General features: G+C 35.8%; 1 protein-coding gene across 1 annotated transcript; it reads right to left on the reverse strand.

Annotated features, from left to right (window-relative positions):
- Positions 1-107: 107 nt before the first annotated feature.
- On the reverse strand, positions 108-27,666 carry LOC120164857 (protein ENHANCED DISEASE RESISTANCE 2-like). Its single transcript, XM_039174497.1, has 23 exons — positions 27,653-27,666; positions 24,059-24,073; positions 7,202-7,451; positions 6,145-6,219; positions 5,982-6,035; positions 5,828-5,893; positions 5,682-5,740; positions 5,299-5,426; positions 5,179-5,225; positions 5,000-5,097; positions 4,320-4,415; positions 4,172-4,236; positions 4,004-4,075; positions 3,418-3,564; positions 2,937-3,247; positions 2,643-2,706; positions 2,365-2,540; positions 1,901-2,002; positions 1,695-1,745; positions 1,452-1,595; positions 923-1,018; positions 488-589; positions 108-336 (listed from the first exon to the last, which is right to left on the reverse strand). The coding sequence occupies exons 3-23, from the start codon at positions 7,355-7,357 to the stop codon at positions 244-246; spliced, it is 2,202 nt and encodes a 733-aa protein (XP_039030428.1). The 5' UTR covers positions 7,358-7,451; positions 24,059-24,073; positions 27,653-27,666; the 3' UTR covers positions 108-243.

Here is a 27,666-nt window from a genome sequence, read left to right on the forward strand (position 1 = left end):
TTTAAAGGGATGTAACCGGAATGAGAAATTTGCCTGAGTTACCTGTACAAAAGCTTGTGTTTCATTTCAATGACATGTTTTCTACCGCACCAAATGCTCTGTTTCTGTAGGAATATATGCTCATTTGACTGAATAAAAGAATGAAACTTCTTGTTGCAGTAATTAATATGATTTATTGCTATTCTTCGTCAAATCCAAGCTTCTTAAACCAGGCTAGTGAGTAAACATCTGATTCAGAATTAATCATACTTTTACCGGAATAGATTTCGCAGCATCCAGGTGATTCAATCGGCATGTCCCAAGAAGGTATTCCGGGAGCTCATCTTCGGTATTGGCCTGCATATAAGAAGATTAAATGAAACTATCTCAGATCATAGATATAAAGATGAGAGGTTGAGGTATCTTATTAAATGAAAATAGCCACTTAAATTTACTTGCATTTATCGTTTATGTCTATCGCTGTTTTGCATATAGTGTTTGATTTTACCTGTACCAAAAACGCCATTTCGATAACCAGATTGTTGAGGTAGCCAAGCACAAGATTGACCACGCCTCTTGCCACTGTTGATGACCCAATGTCAATCCCAAGCTGAAATGATGATTGCAAAATTTTAGTTTGCCATGTCACATGCTTTGCACAGATTAGTAACTTATGTGCCTCTTCCGCTTGCTACAGAAAGGGAAATATTATCATGAAATTTATCCAACTTAATTTTTATTATCATGAAATTATCAGGTTTCTGTACTTCTTTATTGACAATGCAAACAACTGTAGACAAATATAACTGCACCGCGCTTAACTTTTTTCTTTTTCTATTCAAACACACCGATTCTTCCGAAATGAGAAAATGCTTAAATAAACATATATAAAAAAATAGATAGGGACAGAAGGTGTAGAGTAGTACAAGAAAAAAAAAATTACCTCCAAGTAGTTCTTCCCATGGAAGTAATTAATTTCCAGAGCTTGGCCAATTAGACAAGCTTTCTTTCCAACACTCTGCTTGACTATCCATGATCCCTAACCAGAAAAAAGTCAACTGTCAGAACATTACCTTATGTGATGTGAAATAGAGTTGTATACACCACAGAATCAGCTAGTCCTCGGTGCAAAGAATGCATGCTATTATTCATTTCTTCGTAAGTCACACGACATGGATAGACTTAGCTCAGAGACCTTTAGTGCAAGGATTTCTTACAAAGCAAATCTTCACAGTAGTAAAAAGTCATAATCTAAGTGATGCAACTGATAAAAAGGGTAAGTGATTTCGTTTTAAGATCTCAGTACTTTAAAAACACCGAGTAGGAATATAAATGTTCCTCCTCTTCTGCTTAACTGGAATTAAACACAAGCTCTTTATTATTATTATTGATGAAACCCTTAGTGAGTTCACTTCAATACAAGAATAACCCGAGATTCTCAATCGCAACTGCAAAAAACTGCATACACCAACCTTTGATATGTATGGAATGAGCTTAAACCTTGAATTTCTATATGCATCATCCCCATTGACGAAGTTCTGTAGGAAGGGTGTTTCGTCCACAGGAGTACTCATCATATAATATAGTGCTAGACTATATGTAGTTGAACCTGGCACCTATGTCATGTTAATGATTCGATTATTTTAAATACTCAAGAACCAACAAAAATGAAGATAGAAATGCATACCACTTTGACAGAATTGAGACCAAAGTACCTGTATGTTGACAATGAAGAAAAACTCTGGCCCTCCACGAGCAGCATATTTCTGATAATAAACACTTACAAATTTATTTTCATTTTTCAATTCACAAGCAACATATTGCAAAATGAAATAAGTACAGCTTGAGGTTACAGGTGACTCGTGTGCAATGACCACAAAATCTCAATTAAGAAAAAAGATGACATATATTAAAGGAAAACCTGAACAATGCCCCCAGGACGCCCTCCTAGATCATCTTCTCGCTTGTCCGATCTTAACCAATCTGCTGCGACCATTTGCATCAACGTTCCCTTTGCCTTAAACTGGCAGAAAACAAGAGTAAAGGACAGGAAGTTGAAATTTAATACGGGAAAACTAAAAATGGAGCTATGCAAAAGGAAAGCCAAAATGAATTTAATAGAGATATCCAGTATCATACTACTTGCAGCTAATCAACATATAATACCTACAACTGTCAAACCTTACAACTGGTATTTAAGCCATGCCAAGAGCTAAACACATGGAATGAAATGAATAATTTAGAGATCATCATAGACAACATGCCATTTGACTGGAAGATAATGTAGTAAGGCATAAAATGGACCATCATAGAACACACCAGCAAAACTTTTGTTATATGCTTCAACTTTGACCTCAAACCACACTGAAACATCATTCTTTATACCTTTGTTCGATCTTCTAGGTAATTTTTCCAACGAATTAAAAATGTGGTGGGTTCTGCTTCTGTCCAACTGCAAGGCAATGTACAAGTTGGATCCTTAGAAAGAGTGTTTCCATAGGAGCAACATATACCATCTTCCCTTGTGATGTCTTGCAAGTCCATATAGCCCCTCTTTTGGACTGTAAAATAGAAAAATTGTATGCAATCAGCAATTTATCTTTCCATAACTACCTATGGGAAAGAAAAATCTTTAGAAGTGAATACATCAAAATACGAACCACCTGCAAGATCATGTATCTTTTTGACAAAAACAGCAGCTGTTGATAACTTTGGTTGGCGCATATCCTGAAAGTTTTTCAGTCACATAGAAGTGAGAAAATCAAAGTTAGACATACACTAAACTTTAATGGTCTCATCCAATGTGACAGTAACAGTAATGTTGCCACTAGAAATGAAATAGAAAAGGTGGAAAAACTGTAGTGGTTCACATCCTCTTTGAGATATGGAGCAACTTTAACCAAAAATATATTTGTATGCAAAATTCAAGGATAACAACTTTGACTTGTAAGTTGTACCTGAGAGTATACCTCGGGGCCAAAGTCAGAAGCCCATCCATTTTCTGTTTGATCATAGTCTGTTGATTCTGGAACATCAAAGAATTCATCGGCAGCATCATTAAGACCTACCAGACTCGAGTGTTCTGAAGTTGCCCTTTCCATTGCTACAATCATGTTTTCCTTGGCTTTTCCAGCCTCTATCCGTTTACACATATCAACCATGCCTTCCTCTTCACTCTGATGCAATCTAACATTCCATATCAACTCTCCAGATGAAAGATCAGCAGAAGGATAGTTTCCTTGTCTTGCTTTGAATAATTCTCTTAATGCTGCAAGTACATGAAATAGATTCCTTGAAAGTTAATAACTCAAAAGATAAAACATATTTGTAACACATACACACAAGTACAAACAATACATGGACTGATAAATAAGATTACATTAGCAGTTCAATTTTAGGGTGATATATTACGCAATTTATAACAGGATATATGATTACCAGCAACTCTCTCAAGCATCCGAATGGTAATAGATCTGGCTGCAGACGTTTGAAGATATGATTTCCAGAATTTCCAATCAATTGCAAGCATGTGCTTAACAACCGAGTGTTTTCCCTCAGTGACTGGAGCTATGACATATCCACCACCTGCAAGTAAGTGCCAAATATTAACCTGGCAGATTAACTTCAATTTTTCTAAAAAAAAAATACTAATATCCTTCCGTATTCTTAAAAACGAAATTAAGTGTACATCGTAAGCCACATCCTGCAAGTTTTGCAGTGCAGTATGTGAGGACAATGATTAAGTTGAACAAATCAAAATAAATTAATGGAATAAGCATTTATCAGCAGTATTCAAGCTGAGAAGTCAAAGGATGTTTCCACATTCAAACACAGACAGATACCAGTAAATGTGCATGTGTTAATGCACACAAGGGATGCTAAGAAGAAAAAAGTCTTGTAAGATATGTGAAACTGAAAATAGTTAATGCATCTTAAATATGTTTATGAAGGATTTAAATTATAACTCCAGAATAAGAGAACTCAGAAAGATCTCTTTTGTTCATATATATTAGGCATACATTACTTTTAAGGCTGGCACGGACATAGCTTTTCTGTTGGGGGCACTTCTTGTGAAACACCGAGTGGTAGAGAATAACTGTGATAATATCAATCAAAAGAAGAGAGTTTATAATCGAACCGGGCTCTGACTTCCGAATAAATATTTTGAGAATTTCCTAAAAGTAATTACTACCATATGTCCCATCTTCTTCTCTTCTCCAATAGCGCCGCAACAAGAGATCCCTTCTTTTCATTCCCCTGCAAGTATAGTTACATAGTGAAAATATATAAACAGAAACCCGTGCAAAACATAATGTCTAAATCTGAAATTTGGATCTGACCAAGGCAACCAATCACTATATAGCTGCTTGTGAACAATATCAGTATGACCATCAAGATGTTCGATCACACTACCCTTGTAGAAACAGAAGTCCCATCTGCAAAACAATTTGCAAAGTTACTCTTGGTTCTGGAAAGATTGGGAAAAAACATTTCAGAAAAAGCAAAATACTCTGCTAGATGAACAAAATTGTGATTTTGCACAACTTTAGGATGCACAAGAGAGCATCAAGGAAATAATAATAATTCAAATAGAAGAATTGAAAAGGAGCACCAAATACAGATGCCAAACCTATGCATGGCATTGTCTTCACAACGTAGATTCTCTCTTATGGTTTTTGTGTGGCTATTACACTTAGTGTATTAAGAGTTTCTAGATGGAGTGGAAGTTCACATTAAAAAGGTAAAGATACATGGTTTCAGGTTCTATCATGCATCAAACTTAAGTTCACATTTCTACTCCATTACAATTTAATGAGTCATAAGCTCTAATGGCACATAAAAGTTGTCCCCTGAGAAAACAAAAATAGCAATGCAATATGTTCCAATGAATCACAATACTAGATTTACTACAATTCCAAATATGCATAGAATTGAAGTACTATTTGTGGTTGAAATCAAACCATGACTCTTGAAGAAGGGTATAAGAGTCAAGAAAAATACAAAATACTTGGCAGCTTACTCTGATCTTGAGGGTCCAAGAGACATGAGTGTCTGGAAAATGGCTTCTGAAGTTCTGTCTACGATTCCCACAGCCATAATTGCAGGATGGTCGTCCCACTGCAAATGGTGAGAGGAGTAAACACAAAGTCAAAATTCTATTCCATAAAAAAGTTGACCTGTGAACCAAAAGATACGAACCTTTCCATGAGAAGTCCTATCTTTAGCTTCTTTAAACAGTCTGAGACCTGCATTCCACTCACAGGCTTAGACAAACAACTAATTCTATCTCAAAAATCCCAAAGATCTTTTAGTACTCACCGTTTTGACAGCCAAAGATTGTCCAAGGTGATGGTGCTACAACATCAGATGTCACTCTGTCCGTCTTTGTAGATGAATAAAGAGTCCAGTCAACAGAGTTGCTGTGATTTGCATTACTGGGACTAAATCTGCATGAACGGAATCTTTCCAAGAAATTGATATAAAGTAATGGGATATAAATTTGAAACTAACAAAAAAGAACTAGCATCATGTCCTCTGACACTCATCACTAAAAAAATATTCTAAACAAATCCAACTCAATTTTTTCAAGAAATCTCTAAAGAAACCAAATCACATACAAGCATGAATGAATAGACATAAAAAAAGGCAGAAATATATTATGTGTTCAATATCAAAGCTGGAAAGTTCACTTGTTATTATACCTGAAGGACTGCCATCTACTCTTTGAACAAGCTGCATCATTTCCAGGGTATGGACCACCCTGCATACGTACAATCCAGTCTCAGGCTCATCCCATCTAATATCCAAAACTTACGATGTCCAATAACAAGAGGAAGCAATTCAGCACCTTTATGGCCGCTTCCTTGAAGGAATGAATCCATCTTGCTGCTTCTTCAGGACTACTAGCTCCTAGCTATAAATTTAGATTCCAGATCTCATACATGAAGGTGAAAGTATGATAGAAAATGACTAACAATCTTTTTGTGATGTATTTGCCTCACCTTAAGTTGATCATTGTGATTAGAACTATTATAAAGTGTGAATATAAAAAATACCTACAACGTCAAACAAAGAACAGTCATTACAAAGGGTCCAATGGCCTAAACTGACATATAAACTAAAAAATTTACCACCACCGAAGGAAATGACAAATTATTCACATACTTTTCTGTGAATGCTCTCCCTCCCATTGTCTGTAACTCGAATGCTGGAATCAATTATTGCACTTCTACCCGGTTCCTGAAAGAAAAATCAAGGTTTCACTCTTTCACCCAATAAAATTGTCAAACCAGTAAAAAAACAGCCTGCAACTGCAAAACTATAAACTATAGACCAAAGATCATTAACTCAGAATGAATGTGAGCCTAGACAATACCTTAGCATCAATAAGTATTCATTCATTAAATCCTATACACAATACTTTCCCAAAGGTAAACAAGAATTACAACAGCAAGAAAAGGAGTACTAAATAGCTTGATCATTGGTTATTTTTTCAAGGTTAAGCCACGTTCCCCTAAAACAAAAACATCACCGTGGCACAAATTATGCTCAAGTTAAGCTTTGGACCAAGAGCTTGCTTACTCGGTTCATTCAGCCACTCTTAAATGGTGGCATCCAACATGTCCAAGATTTAAATATCTGTTTCCCTCTTTGGTATCTCTTGACTTAGGGCTCTTTGCAATAATAATGAAAAAGCTAATATTTGCTTTGCTTATGATTATCATTAAGTCAGCTCAATTCTCTATAATAACTAAAGATTAAGGAGTACAAACTACAAAGACTATGACATCTGAATGCCTAAAGGAAAATATTCCTGACACAAAACTGATTGTAAGCTTTACATTTTCTCCAGATTCAGTTTATCTATAAACAGTTACATTTCTAACCCAAAAAATAAAAGTACCAGCACAAACAGCTCGATTGAATATATATATATATATACTAAAAATAGTATAAGGAGCAAAGAAAGCTAGCAACAAAAATAAATAAAGATATAACGCATAGTTTCCTATACTAATCAAAGTAGTCATACTCTACCAGAAAACGTCTTTGCAATAAATTTATTAAAATAAATTCAACTAATCCAAAATTTGTAACTAAAAACAAATACAAAATATAATAAATTCAATGCCATTATTTCTTTCTAATATTCGTTAATACCAATATAAACTTCTCAGCAAAAAAAAAAGAACCGAAAAGAAACAAAAATGAAAGACGTGACCTGGAGATTTGAAAGGGGCATGGATTTGAAGCAGTTAAGAAGATGATCTTCAAGAACAAAGTAGCGTTTCCTCGAGTACTGTAATCCAATCCGATTGGAACGTATTATATACAACCATCCTTCCCTTTTCAAATCTCCGCTCTGCGAACCAGCCATTTTTCCTCTTATTTCTTCCTCTTTTGTTTTCTCAACAATTCTTTGCCAAAGAGAGAATCAAACAACTACAATGGATATTAGATGAGATCCGATCCTTTGATTCCCATTAACGGAGTGCGAGAGAATAGATTTCTTTTTAATATTTTTTCTTTATTTTTGGAGTGACGAGAATACTACCTCTTCTTCTTTAGAAGAGAAGTAAAAGCTCTCGATTTCATTCGCTCCTTTTCATCACTTTATTTTTCCTGTTTGTTTACGATAACTGAAATGCAGGAGAGAGTATATACTATATAAGACAAAGATTGACAGGCGAATCTTTAACACTGGAAAATACTCTGTTACCCTTAAGTCTTTTCGTTTGAAGTATAAAAGTCGGGTAAACTTTTCCGCTCCAATCATGTACTTCCATCTTTTTGCTCTTTTTTCCCTTCCTATAATTATTAAACAATTTTATATTTTCATGGAAATTAAGTTCTGAAAATTTGAATCTCGTGATAAAGTGAATAATGTCTAGGTTTTATTTTAATTATTAATTTGATTATATATTATGGAGTAATAATTAATTTTATTATTTAAATTATATTAGTTATATATATTATTAATAAAAAAATAAATAAACAAAATTCTACGTCCTTCTAATAGAATCAATAACTAATACACTATAAAAATTATTACAATCTTAATGACTAAAAAGAATATTGTTTTCACTAAAAAGTCTTGAATTCAAAAATTTATTTAAATGAGTATATATACGTTGTCAATAGACAAAAAAGATTCTAAATAAATATTATCTTATAATCATCATAGACTATTGAAAAATTATTTAATATATTATAAATAAAGTCTTAATATAATTAAAAAATATATTATAAATCAATAAAAAAATTGGAAAAAGAGGGCTTGATTCCAAATGTCACAAACTAATGAATATGCAGATAACTGCGGTTAACATCATCCATAAAGAATATATATATATTACCAGAATGAGATCAGAAAAATGGCAGTTTTTTACCTATGCAAGCTGGGCAGGAGAGCTTACATCTCGAAGGTCCACCAGTGGGTATTACACTTGAGTCTAGGGTTATTTGGTAACTTGGAGAAGAAGAAAACAATGTAGTGACAAAGAGCAGTGTGAGTTTTGACACAAGAAATTTATAAAGGTATTTAGGTTCAACGATTGGTCAAAGAACTTCAAATGAATCAGTGAGGATTTTGAACTAAGTTGTGATAATCAATTTGTTATTTGTATTGTTAAGAATCTGGTACTGAACGATCGAATGAAGCATGTGGAGATAGATTGTCATTTTATCTTTGAGAAGGTCACAAATGAAACAATAAGCTTAGTTTTGTCTCAACTCAAGAGTAGTTGGGACTATATAATATATACACGCTAGCTTGAGGGAGAGTGTAGATTGTAGATAAAATTTATTTTATTTTGTAAATAGTTTGTTAATTTAGGATACATTTTCTAATTTATTTCTAATTTAAATTTTAAATAGATATTATTTTGTAATCATCTTATACTATTAAAAGTTAAATATTTAACTTAAATAAAGGATAAATTAAGGAAAAAGTGCGTGGCTTGGAGCCCGTTTAGTAGGTAGGTTCTTGCTCCCTTAGCCAAAGGTACTGGTGATAGTAACGCATTCATATTCATTAATATGAAACTTGTAGTTCCCCTTTTACATTGACAATTTTATATTTTGTGATCATAATAAAATGAAAACATTTACTAAGATAATTATATGTTATGAGCCAGCTGCGTTTAGCAGCAGAATTTACAGATGAGGCATCCAATCCTATGTGAGCCACATGCTTTGCCTCTGTCGGCAAACCAATCGGCATTTCATCTGCATTTTCTGCGACGTAAATTTTGCAGCAATGTTTGCCATTATTAAGCAAACAAACAAAACCAATACATCAAAATTTGGGAAATGTATAAAAGAATCTGCAGTAGCATACCAAGTATATAAGAAATGTCACTAAGGCCTTTTAGCATGCCCTTCATCTTGTTGTTTGACGTCATCTAAATATTTATAACTTTGATCCCATTAAATGTGTCAAAACGATTTCTTAAAAATTAATTATAAAGTGATAAAAAAAATCTCATCTTGTCTGATTTGGTGTTTTCTTTTAATATAAAAAATGGTTCGAAGAGTCGTCACCAATATTTAATTAGGGTGTGATTGGGCACCTAAAAAATTGTCATTTTAATAAAACATTAATTTTAATTTTATTAAAACAACATTTTAGGTCTACGTTCCAATGAATTAAGCTCGGGAGTCGATTAGGCATAGGGAAGGGTTAGCACCCCACAGCGCCCTAAATCGGTACCTAGTCGATTAATTTGTTGTCTTTACAATGAAATTTACGAGTTCAAATTTAATTTAACTTAAGATACCTTCAAATAATATTATTTGAATTTTAGAACTAAACACAATAATATTTTATTATTTCTTATCGAGAAGAAACAACCTCTCATGCCTTAAAGCAATCAATTCTTACTCCAATTTTAATAAAGAAATATTACAATTCCATTTGAAAATTCATTATTAATTCGAATGTATGAATGATGATAAAATGAAGTAAAACAAGATAAATTTAAAATTATCAATCCTTTTAGAAAGAAGAATGATGTTGTATTATTTAAAGACATCGAGATCGGACCTTTTATAAATTCTAATGATATTTTCTCGAAGAATTTAAATAGAAGAAAATTTATTTTTCTCTCGTTCCCAAATTTTAGGCGTGGTCAATTTTTAGGGTTTTCAATTAATATGATACAATTTCATTTTAAAATTGTCGAAAGTAACTTTCTTATAACTTAAGACAGTCACCTCACAACAATCGTAAAATGAAATAGTATAGCCTTTATTCCAATTATTCGATCGGGAGAAGTTATGCTCATGAGGATATCATACTTATTATACAAAAGTGATGTCATGCAATTTAGAAGTAATTCATTCGCATACTCATACGTACGTAAACATGCAAAAACAAATATTTACAACTAATTGAAGAAGGCATCTACATATCCAAGAAATTAGTATGTACAAATTAACGAATCCTACATGTTATTTAGGCATATTAAGGTAGTTTATAATTGTTATGTATGGCTCATAAAAAGTCTCGTTGTGGGGTTACGAATTATGTGGGTTGGGGGTGTGGGGGCGTAGCCCCCCGCGGTACGGTACAGGGTTGATTTTGTAATTATGTACCAGGGTTTTCTATTATAAATAGAGATGTAACCTAGACCTAAAATATCATTGAATAAAACTTCTAGCGCCGCCTAGGCACCGAGGACGTAAGCACATTGCCGAACCTCGTAAAATTCTCGTGTTCTTTCGTTTTCTTTACCCGTTTTCGTCAACAATTGGTATCAGATGTCAGGAGCAAAATTCGAAGTCGCGAAATTCGATGGTCAGGGTAACTTCGGATTATGGCAAACGAGGGTGAAGGATCTATTGGCGCAGCAAGGGATCTTGAAGGCTTTGCGACCTACAAAGCCGGCGTCGATGGATGAGGAAGATTGGGAAGAATTGCAGCAGCGAGCGGCAGGAACCATACGATTATGCTTGGCGGACGAGGTCATGTATCACGTCATGCATCTATCGTCTCCAGACGAAATTTGGAGGAAGTTGGAAAGTCAGTTTATGTCCAAATCCTTAACGACAAAACTGTATCTGAAGCAGCGGCTGTATGGGCTGAAGATGCAGGACGATCACGATTTGGCGCAACACGTGAATGTCTTCAATCAAATCGTTTCTGATTTGGCTCGGCTTGATGTGAAAATTGAGGATGAAGACAGAGCGATGATTCTGTTGTGTTCGTTGCCTTCCTCTTACGAACACATGGTGACTACTCTTACATATGGGAAAGAGACTATCAACGTTGAGGAGATTACTGCAGCCTTGTTGGCTCACAACCAGCGGAAGCAGAATGCAGGGGAAAGCTCTCAAGCCGATAGCTTATATGTCAAGGGTAATCGAGATCGTGGACGGAAGCCAGAGAAGGCAGGGTCCGGGAAGCGGAATTCCAGATCCAAATACAGGGATAAGAAGACGATTCACTGTTACAAGTGCAAGGAGGCGAGACATATGAAGCGAGACTGTCCGAAGTTGAAAAACCAGACCGATGAGAAGCGTGATGGCTCATCCAAGTCTGTGAACGTGGTCGAGGATGATACTTCTGATTGCAGTGAGGGTGATATGCTTTCTATTTCAACGATACAATTGACGGATGCTTGGATTCTTGATTCTGGATGTTCTTATCACATCACGCCAAATAGGGAATGGTTTTCGACATACAGGACGGTTAATTCTGGTTCGGTTTATTTGGGTGATGATCGATGTTGCAATATTGTTGGTATTGGTGATGTCAGAATTAAGATGCACGATGGCTCCGTTCGGACGTTGAGTGGTGTTCGACATATCCCAGACTTGAAGAAGAATTTGATTTCCTTGGGCACTTTGCACAAGAATGGTTTTATCCCTAAGGCTGACGAGGATAGGGAAACCATTCGGATTGTTAAAGGAGCATTGACTGTGATGAAAGGCAAGTTGACTGCAGGGAATATCTACAGATTGTTAGGGAGTACCGTTGCAGGTGGAGTTCACTCTGTTGAGTCCTGTGATGATACGAAAAAATTGTGGCATATGCGCCTTGCTCATCTTAGTGAACGTGGTATGGCAGAATTACACAAGAGAAACTTGTTGCATGGTGTCAAAAGCTGTAAGCTCGATTTTTGCAAGTATTGTGTTCTTGGTAAACAGACTAAAGTCCGTTTCAAGACTACGAAGCACACAACTCAAGGGATTCTTGATTATATGCATTCTGATGTATGGGGGCCTTCCACGACATCGTCTTTGGGTGGATCTAGGTACTATGTTACTTTTATTGATGATTTTTCACGGAAAGTTTGGGTGTATTTTTGAAACAGAAATCTGAAGTTTTTGAGAAGTTCAAGTTGTGGAAAGCTGAGGTAGAAAACCAAACAGGATGAAAAATCAAGTGTTTGCGGTCTGATAATGGTACGGAGTACACAGATTCACAGTTCCTACAATTCTGTAAGGAGCATGGGATTCAGAGGCATTTTACAGTGCACAAGACACCACAACAGAATGGTGTTGCGGAACGAATGAACAGGTCGTTGAATGAAAGAGCCAGATGTTTGCGGTTGAATGCGGGGCTTCCCAAACTTCTGGGCTGAGGCTGTTAACATGGCGTGTTACCTTATCAACAGATCGCCAAGGGCATCGCTGGCTGGGAAAGTTGCAGAAGAGGTATGGACTGGTCATGATGTTAGTTTTGATAACTTACGGATTTTTGGTTGTCCTGCTTATGTGCATGTACCTGCTGATGAGAGATCCAAACTTGATGCAAAATCGAAGGAGTGCATTTTTCTGGGTTACAAGAAAGGTGTCAAAGGATTCAAGTTCTGGGATCCAGTTGCGAAGAAAGTTGTGATTAGTAGAGATGTCGTTTTTGATGAACAATCCATGTTGCAGCAGAAGCAAGACACGACAGTGGTGGATTTCGAGCAGTTTCCAGTCGAGAAACCAGAAACTTCTCAACCGACTTCTGGTGGTTCCACTACGGATGATTTGCAGGATTATAGTCTCGCCAGAGACAGGGTGAGACGGACGAATATAAAGCCTCCGAACAGATTGGGTTTTGAAGACTTGGTATCTTTTGCACTTATTGTTAGCAGTGATGATCCGGTTACTTTCATGATGCCGTTACTAGTCAGGAAAACGACAAGTGGATGGCAGCCATGGTTGAGGAGATGGAGTCTTTGAATCACAATCGCACATGGGAGTTAGTTCCCCTTCCTGAGGGTAAGAATCCGATTGGTTGCAAATGGGTATATAAGAAGAAACCAGTAGTACAGAAAAAGAGGGGAGAAGTTCAAGGCTCGTTTGGTAGCGAAGGGTTTTTCACAGCAGAAAGGAGTTGATTATGATGAAATCTTTTCTCCTGTGGTCAGGCACACTTCAATCCGAGCAGTACTTGCATTGGTGGCTAGTTGGGATTTGCATTTAGAGCAGATGGATGTTAAAACTGCTTTTTTGCATGGTGATTTAGAGGAGCAGATCTACATGCGGCAACCTGAAGGTTTCACTCAACCTGGAAACGAGCATTTAGTTTGCAGATTGAAGAAATCTTTGTATGGGTTGAAACAGTCTCCGAGACAGTGGTATAAACGGTTTGACTCCTATATGATCAAGATTGGCTACAACCGATGTGAGTATGATTGTTGTGTCTATGTTAAGAGCCTTGATGATGGTTCTTTTATTTTTCTATTATTGTATGTTGATGATATGTTGATTGTTGCGAAGAACATGGATGATGTTATCGGTTTGAAAACTTTATTGAGTCAGGAATTTGATATGAAAGATTTAGGTGCTGCAAAGAAAATTCTTGGAATGGAAATTTGCAGGGACAGAGACTCAAGGAAACTGCGGCTATCTCAACGGGGTTATGTTGAGAAAATGCTAGAAAGGTTTGCGATGAGCAGCGCAAAACCAGTTAGCACTCCATTGGCGAATCACTTTAAGCTCTCATCAGAACAGTGCCCCAAGACAGATAAGGAAGCTGAAGATATGGCAAAGGTTCCATATTCTAATGCTGTTGGCTGCTTGATGTATGCGATGGTATGTACTCGTCCTGATTTAGCTCATGCTGTTAGTCAAGTTTGTAAGTACATGTCTAAACCTGGTATGAAACATTGGAAAGCAGTCAAGTGGATCTTTCGGTACTTAAAGGGTACTGTGGGACATGGAATTGTTTTTGGGAGTCAGCGGGATAATCCTTTGGTTGTAGGATATGTGGATTCAGACTATGCAGGTGACTTGGATAATAGAAGATCTACGACAGGGTATGTCTTTACTCTTGGTGGAGGGCCTATTTGTTGGAAGTCTAATGTTCAATCTATTGTGGCTCTATCTACAACTGAAGCTGAGTACATGGCAGCGGCTGAAGCTGCAAAAGAAGCTTTATGGCTTACTGGTTTAGTGAAGGAGTTGGGTGTTCAACAAGGTCGAGTTCAGTTGCTTTGTGATAATCAAAGTGCTATTCACTTGGCTAAGAATCAGGTGTATCGTGCTAGAACTAAACATATTGATGTAAGGTTCCACAAGATCAGAGAGTTGGTTGCATCTGGAGAGGTTTTGTTTCAGAAGGTACATACTGATGAAAATGCCGCTGATATGTTCACCAAGCCAGTTACGACAGACAAGTTCAAGCATTGCTTGGACTTGTTGAATGTTTCGAGTTGTTAAAGAAGCAAGGTAACCCAACCCACATTGAAGTTTCCAAGGGGCAGGATATTCGCCAAGGTGGAGATTTGTTATGTATGGCTCATAAAAAGTCTCGTTGTGGGGTTACGAATTATGTGGGTTGGGGGTGTGGGGGCGCAGCCCCCGCGATACGGTACAGGGTTGATTTTGTAATTATGTACCAGGGTTTTCTATTATAAATAGAGATGTAACCTAGACCTAAAATATCATTGAATAAAACTTCTAGCGCCGCCTAGGCACCGAGGACGTAAGCACATTGCCGAACCTCGTAAAATTCTCGTGTTCTTTCGTTTTCTTACCCGTTTTCGTCAACAATAATATCATACTAAATTTAATAAAGGAATGACAACAATTAAAGCATGTGTACCCTCCTTAGTTTAAATAATACATTATAGTATATATATGGTATTCATAATAAGCCCTAGAAAAACCTACCTAAATATTCATAGCAACATACATAAATATGATGGAGGACTCAAATATAAAAATAGGAACATAGCAGTCCAAAACATAAATAGCATAAACTAAGCATGCTTACTAAAGTAAGGACTAAATAATAATGAATAGACACTTTAAAGGCTTAACAACAAACATGACAATAATCAGGGTAGAAATACAAACATTGTACAACACTAGGCACTGGGTTGCAATAAAACCAATATTATCACATGGGACTAAAATAAAAGTTCAGGAAATAACGTGCTAAATGTATAAAGAGTGTGAAATATATAAACTTGTAGTATAGAATAAAATAAAAATTAATAAAATTACATGCCAAATGTGAAAAATAACATAAAATTAAAATAATCTAGCCCAGGACTAAAGTGAGAGGCGCATAAAGAAAGAGGGCAAAATTAGTAACTCAAAAAGTATCAAATCAGGGACCAAAGTTCATTCAGCGAAAATATGGGAGGAACCCTTACACAAATAACCCACGCGAGTTGCGTTAGGCCTAAATGGCGCCATTTTGGCATCCTTATATATATATGATATTTTGGGGAAAAGTAAACCCTAGCCCCATTTGTATCAACCCTCTTTCCCCCCTTAAATGTTATCTCCTCTGTTTATTTGCTCTCAACCCAATCTCTCTTTCTTTTTACTTTCTTTATTTTGATGTCACACCCCCAGATTATGACATATTTTTTATAAATTTTTTTAGGACTAAATTGAAATTTTAATTAAATTTAGGGACCAAAATAAAATTTTAGTTAAATTTATACCCAAATCAGAAAGTAACCAAAGCATGAGGACCTATAGTGTAATTTAACTATTTTTCTTTTTGGTTGGGTTTAAAACCCTAAAATTCAACAGTTTCCATTTTTGGAAACTCATTTTCTCTTTCTTTTCAAACCTTCTCTTTTTAGCCAAGAAATTTTTATCGTCGTTTGATTTCCGACGATTGCTCAGTGATCGACATCGCCTATACCATGGTGTTTCTTACATCATCCTGAGTTCAACGGTGGTCGCCTCATTTTCGTCATCGATAGTACGTGAAGGGGTGAGTGAAAGCAAATACTCGATGTTATCGAATCGAGCTCTCTCTCGTTCATCATTATGAACCGAGGATGGTGCTTATCTTTCTCCCGACCGAGGGTCAATTATATTCGATGTTTCCCCTCCGTTAGATCCGTTCGATCCACATTCTTCGAGAGTTACTTGTAGTTTTATGTAAATTGTTTAAATAAAGGTTATTATTATTCATATTAGGATTCCGATATAGATTTTTCGATTCGTAGGATCTAGCGCTGTCGTTGATCATGATCGACAGACTCAGTAGTAATCTTCCTTATCAGACTACTCAGACCGGTACAGGTGTGTTTCTCGATGGTGTTACATTATTGTTTTAAACTATTTATCTGAGTTATTTTAGGTTTCTAATGATACTAAATATTTTTACGAGACGATACCTGATTTTCTGAATATCGATTATCTGTTATATGATTTATCATATATTTCTGAAATGATCTCTGGTTATCGTATTTATGTATCTGATTTTTGAGTATGAAATATTTTCATGTTTTATTGGATTAAACTACTGTTTTTACTTGAATACAAACATGTTTATTACTATCATTGGGGGTATTATTGGAGGAAGTATATCAGGCCTAGTCTATTACTTGTAAGATTTTACCGCATGTTCCTCTGCTTTGTACAAAGCGTAAGTCCTTACCGCATGTCCTTATGCTATATGTATAAGGTCCTTACCGGTGTACCGGTGGGTGTATGGTTATGGGGAACCTACACATTCTGGTGATTTGATGGGGGGTAGTGTTTATATTTTTAAAACATGTTTGGTGAACTGATTTTAATTGAAGTATTTTATCAGTATGTTTTTATACACTTTAAGGAGCACACTGGCTTTTTAGCTCATTCTGTAAATTTTAACATTTTCATATAGTAGCAGACCGTAGGTTAGCAAACTTGGTATCAGGAGGACCGACTACTCCTATTTTTGTACCATTGTATATCTCTATATGTCTTTTTATTATACTTTGGTGCCATGTGTTTTTACTACCATCTCGATATATTTGTATTACCAATATTTTGTTTTGTATATGTTTTATATGATTTTCTGATATATATATATATATATATATATATATATGTTTATCGTATGAACTTTTCTTATGACTAATTTCATATTATACTGTTATATGGATTTTAACATTGTTTTAAATATGAAAAGAATTTCTGAATACGATATGTAACTGCCTAGATTTGGGCATAATGTCTAGGCCGAGTCTAGGGGTTACACTTGGTGGTATCAAAGCCATTAGTTTTGAACACTCGGACTGTAGATGATTCATAAAATCTGGATTTACAATATATTTTTGATATTTTCAAAAAACTGTGTCACCTTATTTTATGAGTTTTAAATATAATTGAGATTCCTGATACTAGTTCAACTTAGGTTCAAATTCTTTCTATAGAGCATTGTAGAGTTATCCTATGAGTACTGCCAGAGGTCATAGGCCAGGCTGTGGCTGAGGGTGAGCGACTCGATCTTCTGTTACGATAGATAATCCTATGTCACCGTGAGATCCTCTTATTTCGCGTGTGGATCCATCTATTTCTCATGATGATCCGATTACTCTTGCCACAGACCCTCCCGTCACTAAGGACGAAGACATTGGTTTAGATGAGGACGACATTAATAGAGTTTTCTTTCACATGTTCCAAAGAGCTGCTAGAGTCCCTGGTAATATGTATGCGGTCGAGATTTCGAAATTTTTTATAGCTGCTAGAGTATTTCCATTTAAGGGCATTACTGGTGGACCTCCGACTGACACTAAGTATTGGTCTGAGGCATGAGAAAAAGTTGAATGAGGCCTTAGCTATGTTGAAGAAAGAGAGTTGGAGATGGTGGAAATCGATTTCTGGTAGTATTCCGGGGAATCAGTTGACTTGGAATCTTTTCAAGGCATGTTTTCGGAGTTGCTACACCGAAGAGAGGTACCTACAAGAGTGACGTCAGGAGTTTCAGAATTTGAAGCAGGATGATATATCTGTTATGGATTATGAGATTGAGTTTATCAGATTGAGTCGCTATGCTACTGGATTGGTTGACACTGAGTTGGATCGGTGCTTGAGATTCAAGAATGGGCTCAGGTATGAGATCAAGAGTCGAATTGCTACCCATCGGGAGAGGAACTTTGATGCCTTAGTTGGGATAGCCAAGACCGCTGAGGAGATAAAGTGAGTAGGTATGGAACATATGAGAGATAAAGACCAAGACCGAGAGAAATTTAAGAGGCTTTTTAGTTCTGTTGACTCTTCTGAACGCCCTAGCAAAAGAGCAGAGGTGAGTCTCCTGAAAGAGACAGTGCGAGTGTTAGGCCTAAGGCATCAGGTTTGTCAACTGTGACACAATCTAGTCAGGGTGGTTTTTCTAGGTTGCAGCCTTTGTCGTCATGTTAGCACTATAGGAGACATCATTTTGATGAATACATGAAGAAGTTGGGTACCTATTTTCGATGTGTTTCTGGCGACCATTTCAGGAGGGATTATCTAGAGCCAGCTATTGCAATTCAAACACCAGCTCATACTCAAGTACAGTTCAGACTCTAGAAGGGGGTTGTAGTTAGGAGAGAGCACGGGGATCAACTAGTAGAGGCCGACCTTCTCAGAGTAGGGGTCCATCCAGATCTGAGGCCAGATAGCCTGGGTTGGTTTATATTGCTAGACGTCGACAATACCGTAATAAGCCTGATGTGATTACAGGTACTATTACTATTCATTCATTTCCCTATTTTTCCTTGTTTGATAATGGACCTACCCATTCCTATATGTCGCATTCCATTTCTTAGAGCCTTAATATCCCGATTAAGAATACTAAGAGTTCGGTGACAGTTTAGAGTCTCGTAGGTCAGTCCATAAAATTAGGTTGATGGAGGCTCAATTTTAGCATCTATTTCCATCAGATAAATCTTGAGGACGAAATTTATTTTAAGGGGAGAGTTGTCACACCTAAAATTAGGGCCATTTAAAAAATATTTTTCAAGGACTAAATTGAAATTTTAATTAAATTTAGGTACCAAAAATAAAATTTTAGTTGAATTTATACCCTAATCAGAAAGTAACCAAATCTTGAGGACCTATAGTTTAATTTACCCATTTTTCTTTTTGGTTGGGTTTAAAACCCCAAAATTCATTAATTTTCATTTTTTGGATACTCATTTTCTCTCTATTCAAACCTTCTTTTTTAGCCAAGAAATTTTGATCGTCGTTTGAATTCCGACCGTTGCTCCGTGATCGACACCTCTCATAGTATGGTGTTCCTTACATCGTCCTGAGTTGGTCACCTCATTGTCGTCGTCTCTAGCGTGTGGAGGGGTGAGTGAAAGCAAATTCCCGACATTATCAAATCGAGCTCTCTGCCGTTCACCATTGTGAACCGAGATTAGTGCTCATGTTTCTCTTGACCGAGGGTTAATTAGATCTGGTGCTTCCCGTCCGTTAGATTCGCTCGATTCATGTTCTTCGATAGTTACTCATAGGTTTATGTTAATTGTTTAAATAGAGGTTATTATTATTCATATTAGGATTCTGATATAGGTTTTTCGATTCGTAGGATCTAGCGCTACCATTGACCTTGATCGACAGAATCAGTAGTAGGCTTCCTTATCAGACTACTAAGACCGATACATGTGTGTTTCGTGATGGTGTTACATTACAGTTTTAAACTATTTATTTGAACTGTTTTAAATTTCTGATGATACTGAATATTTTTACGATACGATACCTGATTTTCTGAATATCGATTATTTGATATTTGATTTATTGTATATTTCTGAAATGATCTTTGGTTACTGTATTTCTTTATCTTATTTTTTAGTATGAAATATTTTCATGTTTTACTGGATTAAACTACAGTTTTCACTTGAATACATACATGTTTATTACTGTCAATGGGGGTATTATTGGAGGAAGTATATTACGCCTAGACTATGACTTGTAAGACTTTACCGCAAACTCATATGATTTGTGCACAGAGTAAGTCCTTATCGCAGGTCCTTATGCTATTTGTATAAGGTCCTTACCAGGTGTATGGTTATGGGGAACCTACACATTTTGGTGATCCAATGGGGGTAGTGTTCATATTTTCAAAACATGTTTGATGAACTGATTTTTACTGAATTATTTTATCAGTATGTTTTTTATACACCGTTAGGAGCATATTGGGCTATTTAGCTAATTATGTAAATTTTATCCTTTTTAGATAGTAGCAGGTTGTAGGCTAGTAGACTTGGCATCAGGAAGACCGACTACTCCTATTTATGTACCACTATATATCTCTATATGTTTTTTTGTTATACTTTGGTGCCATGTGTTTTTTCTACCGTCTCTATATATATGTATTACCAGTATTTTTTTCTGTATATGTTTTATATGATTTTCTTATATATGTATATATATATGTTTATCGTATGAACATTTCTTATGACTAATTTCATATTATATTGTCATATGGATTTTAATGTTGTCCTAAATATGAAAAGAATTTCTAAATACGATATATAACCGCCTAGATTTGAGCATAACGTCCAGGCCGAGTCTAGGGGGTTACATTTGAGCCCATAGCCACCATGGTCACTGCCCATTAGCAGCCTTGATGAGGGGCAAGAACCCTCCTAAACCACTCTCTTTCGAATCCCAAACTTAAAACCACCTAAACCCTAACTATATAGCCCTTTAAACCCCAAAAGAAATATTACCTCCAATGGCTCAACGGTGTTTTGACTATGGGGGATGGCGGTGCAGCTTTTCGGAAAAGGAATGTGAGGCCTTTTTTCTTGGTTAGTTTTTTTGTTACTTTTGGGTGCTAGGTTGCTCGGTCATAAAAAAGGGTCTTTATCTTCTTTTGGTTTCGGTGCTGATGAGAAAAGAATGATCCTCTATTTTTTGGGTTTGTGTTACTAAAAGATGGATGTTGTTTTTTTTGTTTTATGTCTGAGAAAAAAAGGTTCTCCAATCTGTTTTGTTTTGGTGTTGTTTAATGTCTTTTCTCCCCCTTTATTTTCTATTTTTTGGAATCAGAAACCATCCCTTTCATTTTTTTTGATATTTTCCCTTTTTTGTTTGTTTTTGCGTGTGAGGGGTTTGTTAGAGTTTTGCGTTGGGGAGGCTCTGCCACTTTCATGGCAGAGGTGCTACTAGGCCATGCAGATAATCGAGTATAGTAAAGGCAATCGATGTATCGTGGTAGCGTGAATCAGGTGGAGACCAACGAGTGCTTGGCTTGGGTGAGGATCAAACCGAGTGTGTGAAGAGCACAAATGCTTGTGCGTGCATCTCATGCTTGGTCATCAGACATTTAACCTTTACTGACGCGATGGTTGGTATCTTTTAGGGTAAAACCCTAAGTTTTGTTGTATCTGGGCCGTTGGATCTCAACAGATACAATAGTGGATAGACGACTGCGTATATCTTTTTTAGTGTTATAAAAACCCTAATTTTGGTCTTGATCTGGACTGTTAGATTAATTAACAGATATGAAGGATCAGATCTTCTGACGGCGCACGGATGGTGAGGGTCTTCTCTCCAAACCTTAGATAGCACATGGGTGGCTACTTAGGGCTTCTAATCAATTAGTCTTGCTTTAGTTCGAGTGTTGGCTGCTGTTTGGGCCACTGTTTCTTGTAATTGCTTTGGGCTTCATGTAGTTACTCTTTGTCACCTTCGGGCCTGTAAACATTGAATAAGATTAGTGCATTTTAAATTAATATTATATATATATATATATAAATATATTTGATTTTATATATATTTATACGTATATAATATAAACACACACCCATACTTTTATATATATAAAATTATATATGTTCATCGATATAAGTATATATGTCATAATATAACCATATAATTATATATAATATATATATACACATACATACAAACACACGCATAACTAAATATAATAACTAATAATTAACTCATATAATTAATAATAATATAACATATGAATATAAAAAATAATAATATAATATAATATAATATATATACCTATGTAATATGTACACTACATATAACTAAATAACTAGGCCAATAATCTTTTGCATTTAATTTAATTAATACTATATATATAAACATTAATGAACTTGGATGTAGCCCCAGACATAAATGAGTATCTACAGCTGCCCTTTTTTTTTTTGCTCATTTTCGTGTAACGAAAATAGAGCAAAGATAAAAGGATAGTCAGTTTTATTTGAATGTGAAGATTTCGAAAGGTTAATCTGCTCCACCGTAATTTCAGGGTAGGTTGGATTTGATCTACTCCATTGTTTTTCCTGGTAATCAGATCTGAAAATTTTGATTCACATCGTTGTTCTTCAGGGAAGGTTGAATCGAACTTGTTTTGCTTCATTGCTCTTCATGATGACCAAATCTGAAAGAACTGCTCCACTACTCTTTAGGTGAGATTAGATTAAAAAATATTGATTCAATTCACTATTCTTCGAAAACATTAAATCAAGGTTAAATTGCTTCACTGTTATTCAGGAAGATCAAATCTAAAAAAATGAGGATATGCTCTGTTACTCTTTCGAAGAGATCAGATCTTTTAAAGAAATTGGATTCACTCTACCCTTTTTTGGAAACAAATGAACCAGGATTGATTTGCTTCTCTAGTCTTCAAGAAGATTGAATCTGACAATTTAAACATTACCACTCGTTAGTATACATTCAGGAGTTTGAAAATATCATACCCAAAAGTTTAGAATTTAAGAGAATCTTTGAAAATCAACTTCCCTTGTGGAAACTTGTCTCGCAACCACCAGATATGGAAATTTTCCTTGACTCGAGTGTTATTTGAACCTCTCCTTTTTTGGGACTTTGAATTGGTTAATTTTATCTTAAGGTTTTAGAATCTTCAATCTTCAGCTTTCTTTTGGAAGACCTGTAAGTACTCAATTTCATTTATGATCATGCATTTTATGAACTTCATGATCCTATTTCTGCCTAAAATGTGTGTAATAATGCAATTTTGGTGTATTTTAATCTTCAAATGAGAACCCCTTCTCGTTGATCGCTTTGTGACTTAGTCAAATCTTGGGCGCAAAATCACCATCGGTTCACGTGGACTAACCATCTTGATGACATGTGCTTTGGTTGAGTATGATCTTGTTTTCTTCCTTCCCATGAACATTTAATGGTTTCATAACCCATCTGCCTAATCAGTGATGAATATCTTGGATTCATCTCGACTTGCTAAAAAAATTTATCACCCCAAGGTTTTAATTTCCTGGTGCCTATCTCAATACAAGCTTCATGCTAAAATCATTGTCAGCTTCAGAACAACTACACTTCTCCAAAACTTTTTGCACAATAATACATGATGATTTCATGTTTTTCAAGTTAAACTGCATGTATTTAATTTCAATGTAAGATGCTTGCAAAAGAATGTCAACCAGAAAGACCTTTTATTTATTTTTATAAATGTAAAGAGCTTTTGGGTAAATACATGGTAAACTTTTAACTGGGAAAATAAAAGAAAATGAATCATGTATCCCATTATCAATAGTAAAGATGTTTTGAACTGGCACGCTGCAGAGTGACTCAAGTGTAGCTTATGTAAAGGGATCTCGAGAATTATGACAATGTGTAAGGGTGTGAAGTTCCTTATAGACTACCAAATCTCTAGATATTAGATGCCATAAACCAGTATTGAATATCGTATGCATTCAATTTCTTTTTTTGGTTGTTTTAATCAAGACTTTTTCAATCTCTAGTCCCAACCTTGATCACCATTTGATGTTACTCCTCATCCATTGGTGACCAATAATACCTAAATCTCATTATTTATCTAGCCATTGTATGTCCATTGGCATGGGTACCACACCCCCTTATGCACTTCCTCGACGATTTTTCTAGCTCCTTTGGCATCTACACACTTCAATAGAACCTGATCTGGACTTTTCTTGTACAAGATCTCACCATCAAGAATATACCCTGCAACAATCCTTCTAATAATTCTTTTGTCATTCTCAGTTACCTGCTCATGATAACTTTGATATCTAATGTATTGCAAGATACCATAATATCAGGGATTTGCATCTTCTTCTTATGTAATGTTAAAGCAATGGGATGGATACACAAAAGCCTTTATATCAATGAGCATCATATTTGAGTGTTCATTACTTTAAATGTTGCTGCCAAGTAGCCAAGACATATGCCATTTTATTATCTTCTTGAGAGGTCATTGAATGTCACTTCTTTAAATTCTTCGATAAGTTCTATGACCAATTTACGGTATTCCACCAGTTTGTGATCTTTTTGTTTTCCACTCTACTCTAAGTTGATAAATTACTAGAGCTGAATCCTCATATACTTTGAGTGTCTTTACTTTGCGCTCAATGGAAGCTCTGAGACCCAAAACACAAGCATCGTACTCATCCATATTATTTGTGCAATCAAAATTAAGCTGACTGATAAAAGGATAATGTTCTCCACTAGGAGAGACCAAAATTCCTCCAATTCCTTGCCCCAAGGCATTTGAAGCACCATCAAGGTTTAACTTTCAGTGATCATTGGTAGATGTAATTGCTTCATCTAGTGAAATAGCCATTAGATCTTCATCTGGGAAATCAAAACTCAATGGCTCATATTCTTCAAAAACCCTTTTTGCAATAGAATCTTCTGGTGCTCCTTTTAACTACTTTTTAGCTTACGCATTGAATGTTAAACTCGAAATAGAATCCTCCAAGCTAATCTTCCAGATAGAACAGGTACAACCATCATATATTTCAAGGGCAAGTTTGGAGATCAACCAAGTGGTGTGATAAATATACTGCATGAGCCTTCGAGTAGCCCAAACCAAAGCACAACACTTTGATCAGGTGAGTACCTTGCCTCGTAATCAGAACCTTTTGCTGAGATAGAATTGATATCTCTTTCTTCTTAGTTTGGTAATGCTACCATAATAACACACTATGAGTTCTCAAAGACTAGTAAGTAGAGAATTAATGGTTTGCCTATGATATGTGGCACTTAGACTGGGGTATTTGATAAATAATTCTTAACTTCTTCAAAAGCTTCTTGACAATCATCATTCTATACCCTGAGTTATTTTTTTAGAGAAGGCGAAAAATGAGATCACATATCTCGGTCAATTGTGAGATAAACCAAGTGATGTAACATAATCTCCTCAGGAATCCTCGAACTTATTTTTGTATTTATGGGGGTGGTAAATTTTGAATAGCTTTGACTTTGTTTCAATCTATTTCAATCCCTTTTTTTCTCACTATAAACCCCAAGAGCTTCTTAGATGTCACCTCGAAGGTACACTTACATGGATTAAGTTTCAGTCGGCATTTCCTCAATCTCTGGAAGAGTTTTCTCAAATTCTCAACGTGCTCTTCCTCTATATTGGCCTTGATGAACATATCATCGACATAAACTTCTATTTCTTTATACATCATGTCATGAAATAATATTACCATGACTCTCTGGTGTGTTGCCCCAGCATTTTTCAGCCCAAACGACATCACCTTATAGCAGAATGTGCCCCACATAGTGACAAATATAGTTTTTTCCATATCTTCAGGGTGCATTGATCACTTGTAAATGTATATGTTAAGGCAAGCAAATTTATGCAAGTATACACAATCGATTCAAGTAATATAGGGTAATTGAGTATAGTCTCCACAGGGATTGGTCAAGAAGTATATTTTCACCACAACTAGAACTAATGTCACAAAGTAAGTCCTACTAAGTTGTCAACTTAAGAACTAATAAAGAGGTGATTTAATGAGTGCAGGAAAGTTTGGTCGAGACAAAATAAATATGAAGAATGTTAAAGTAAATAAAACACGATAAGTGTTGATTTAAATCGAATGCAAACAACCTCACATATTCAGACATATCACAGAGTACTGATGCTAAACCCTTTCATTGTCAACAATTATTTCTAAGTCTAGAATGAATTATTATGACTTGCTCAAGCTGCCCGACAGGATTACTAGGTATTCTTAGACGGTTGCTATGGCAATACTCCTCAGCGTTAACTACAATCCGTTGTTGTAGCAATACCTCTCAGTGTAAACTATAGCCATTGTCTATTCTACTCTAGCGTCTATCCCTTTTAGTCGATTGAAACTACTCTTTATCTCTAAGGTAGACAAGTTAGAACTTCACCTTCCCGGATTCATTCTATTGCTTAAGTCGATCTATTTTAATTCTCTCAAATATAAGAATCATTATCTAGACAAAACTTTATCTCTCGATGCTCTTATATTGCCAAGACATGTTTTACCAAAACCCCAGGCGATCTCTCGATGCTCTTACAGTGTTAAGGTAAAACATTTAAGCAGTAAGCAAAACAGTCATAAGAAAAATATAATTCATAATTCATAAAACAAAAAATATTGTTCAGGTAACAGAAAGTTTAACATCAAGTAAGATATTCATGGTGCTATCAAAGATCATCCAAAATTCAACGTTTAATACAACCCTAAATAGATAAAGAGTTAAACAAAGGAAGAATGACTCCCAAAATCGGGGGCTCTATCGCGACGATTTTTATCAGCACTACGCCTGCCTTGGTGATCACCCTCTCTCGAGGCCTGATCACCGCTCTGCTAACGTCTGGTTATGGAGGACACCAAGGAAGGTCGGTGGGTAGACGGTGAAGAAGCACTGCAGTTGCTTGCTCACTTCTTGGGTAAAGTTCTTCTCTCTTCTTCCTTTTTTTTCTTTGGCGACTACGGCTGGTTATTTATAAGGAAAATTCTCCTAGGGCTTTGTACGCTTTTTGGAGTTTCCTTAAATAACCGTTGTCAAATAAATGTCCTGACTTAAAAAGGAAAGGCAGCTGTCAGAATAATTAAGGCTTTCTTGCATGTGAAGTAGGTCATCCAGCTGGCTTGTGACAAAGGCGGTTTCGTCACACCTGCTTCAGACTTCCTCAGATAAACCTTACCTTAGCGAGATAAATCAGTTCCTCACGTTCTCATCTGTTCTGTTGGCCTTTGCAAATTTACGTTGTCATGACTGAAATGTTCTTCCCCTGTAAGTTTCCTGCACAAACACAATCCAAACAACCCTTTCTCCTCAATAACATCAGTCAAACCAAATAAATCTTGCCTAAGCAAAATTTATCCACCACAAGCTAATGTAACCTATATGCAACTAAATGCTACTAAAATGCTATGCATACTTTGTTTAGACGAGAAATAACTTAAGTGAAAAGACTAGAAATTAAGTCTTTTTACGAAATTATCACACCCCCAAATTAAGTTGTTGCTTGTCCTCAAGTAATGTATAATAACTGGAAGAAAATAAAAATTGTCATGGCAAAGCAGGGTTAAGAAAATCATATGGTTTAAGATTTCAGCCCTCAGTAAAAATTGTTTGGCCTCAACATGTTCGACAGTCATTTAAGTCAAGTCTCTTCCCTAGTCGGGATTCTTTTCTATATAGCGTGTGTATGATTGTAACTAACCTTTGTATAAATGTAATTAGAAAACTTAAGTAAGCACTTCTGGTTTGTCAAGGCAACAAAATATTTTTCAG

Source organism: Hibiscus syriacus, unplaced genomic scaffold (assembly GCF_006381635.1).
Source record: "Hibiscus syriacus cultivar Baekdansim isolate YM2019G1 unplaced genomic scaffold, ASM638163v2 tig00111543_pilon, whole genome shotgun sequence".
NCBI lineage: Eukaryota > Viridiplantae > Streptophyta > Magnoliopsida > Malvales > Malvaceae > Hibiscus > Hibiscus syriacus.

Coding starts and splice junctions, on each gene's coding strand:
- LOC120164857 (XM_039174497.1), bottom strand. CDS start 7,357: ATGGCTGGTTCGCAGAGCGGAGATTTGAAAAGGGAAGGATGGTTGTAT. Junction 5,226..5,298: donor AATCTTTGGCTGTCAAAACG/GTGAGTACTAAA, acceptor AGTGGAATGCAG/GTCTCAGACTGTTTAAAGAA. Junction 1,746..1,900: donor GTCCTGGGGGCATTGTTCAG/GTTTTCCTTTAA, acceptor GTTTATTATCAG/AAATATGCTGCTCGTGGAGG.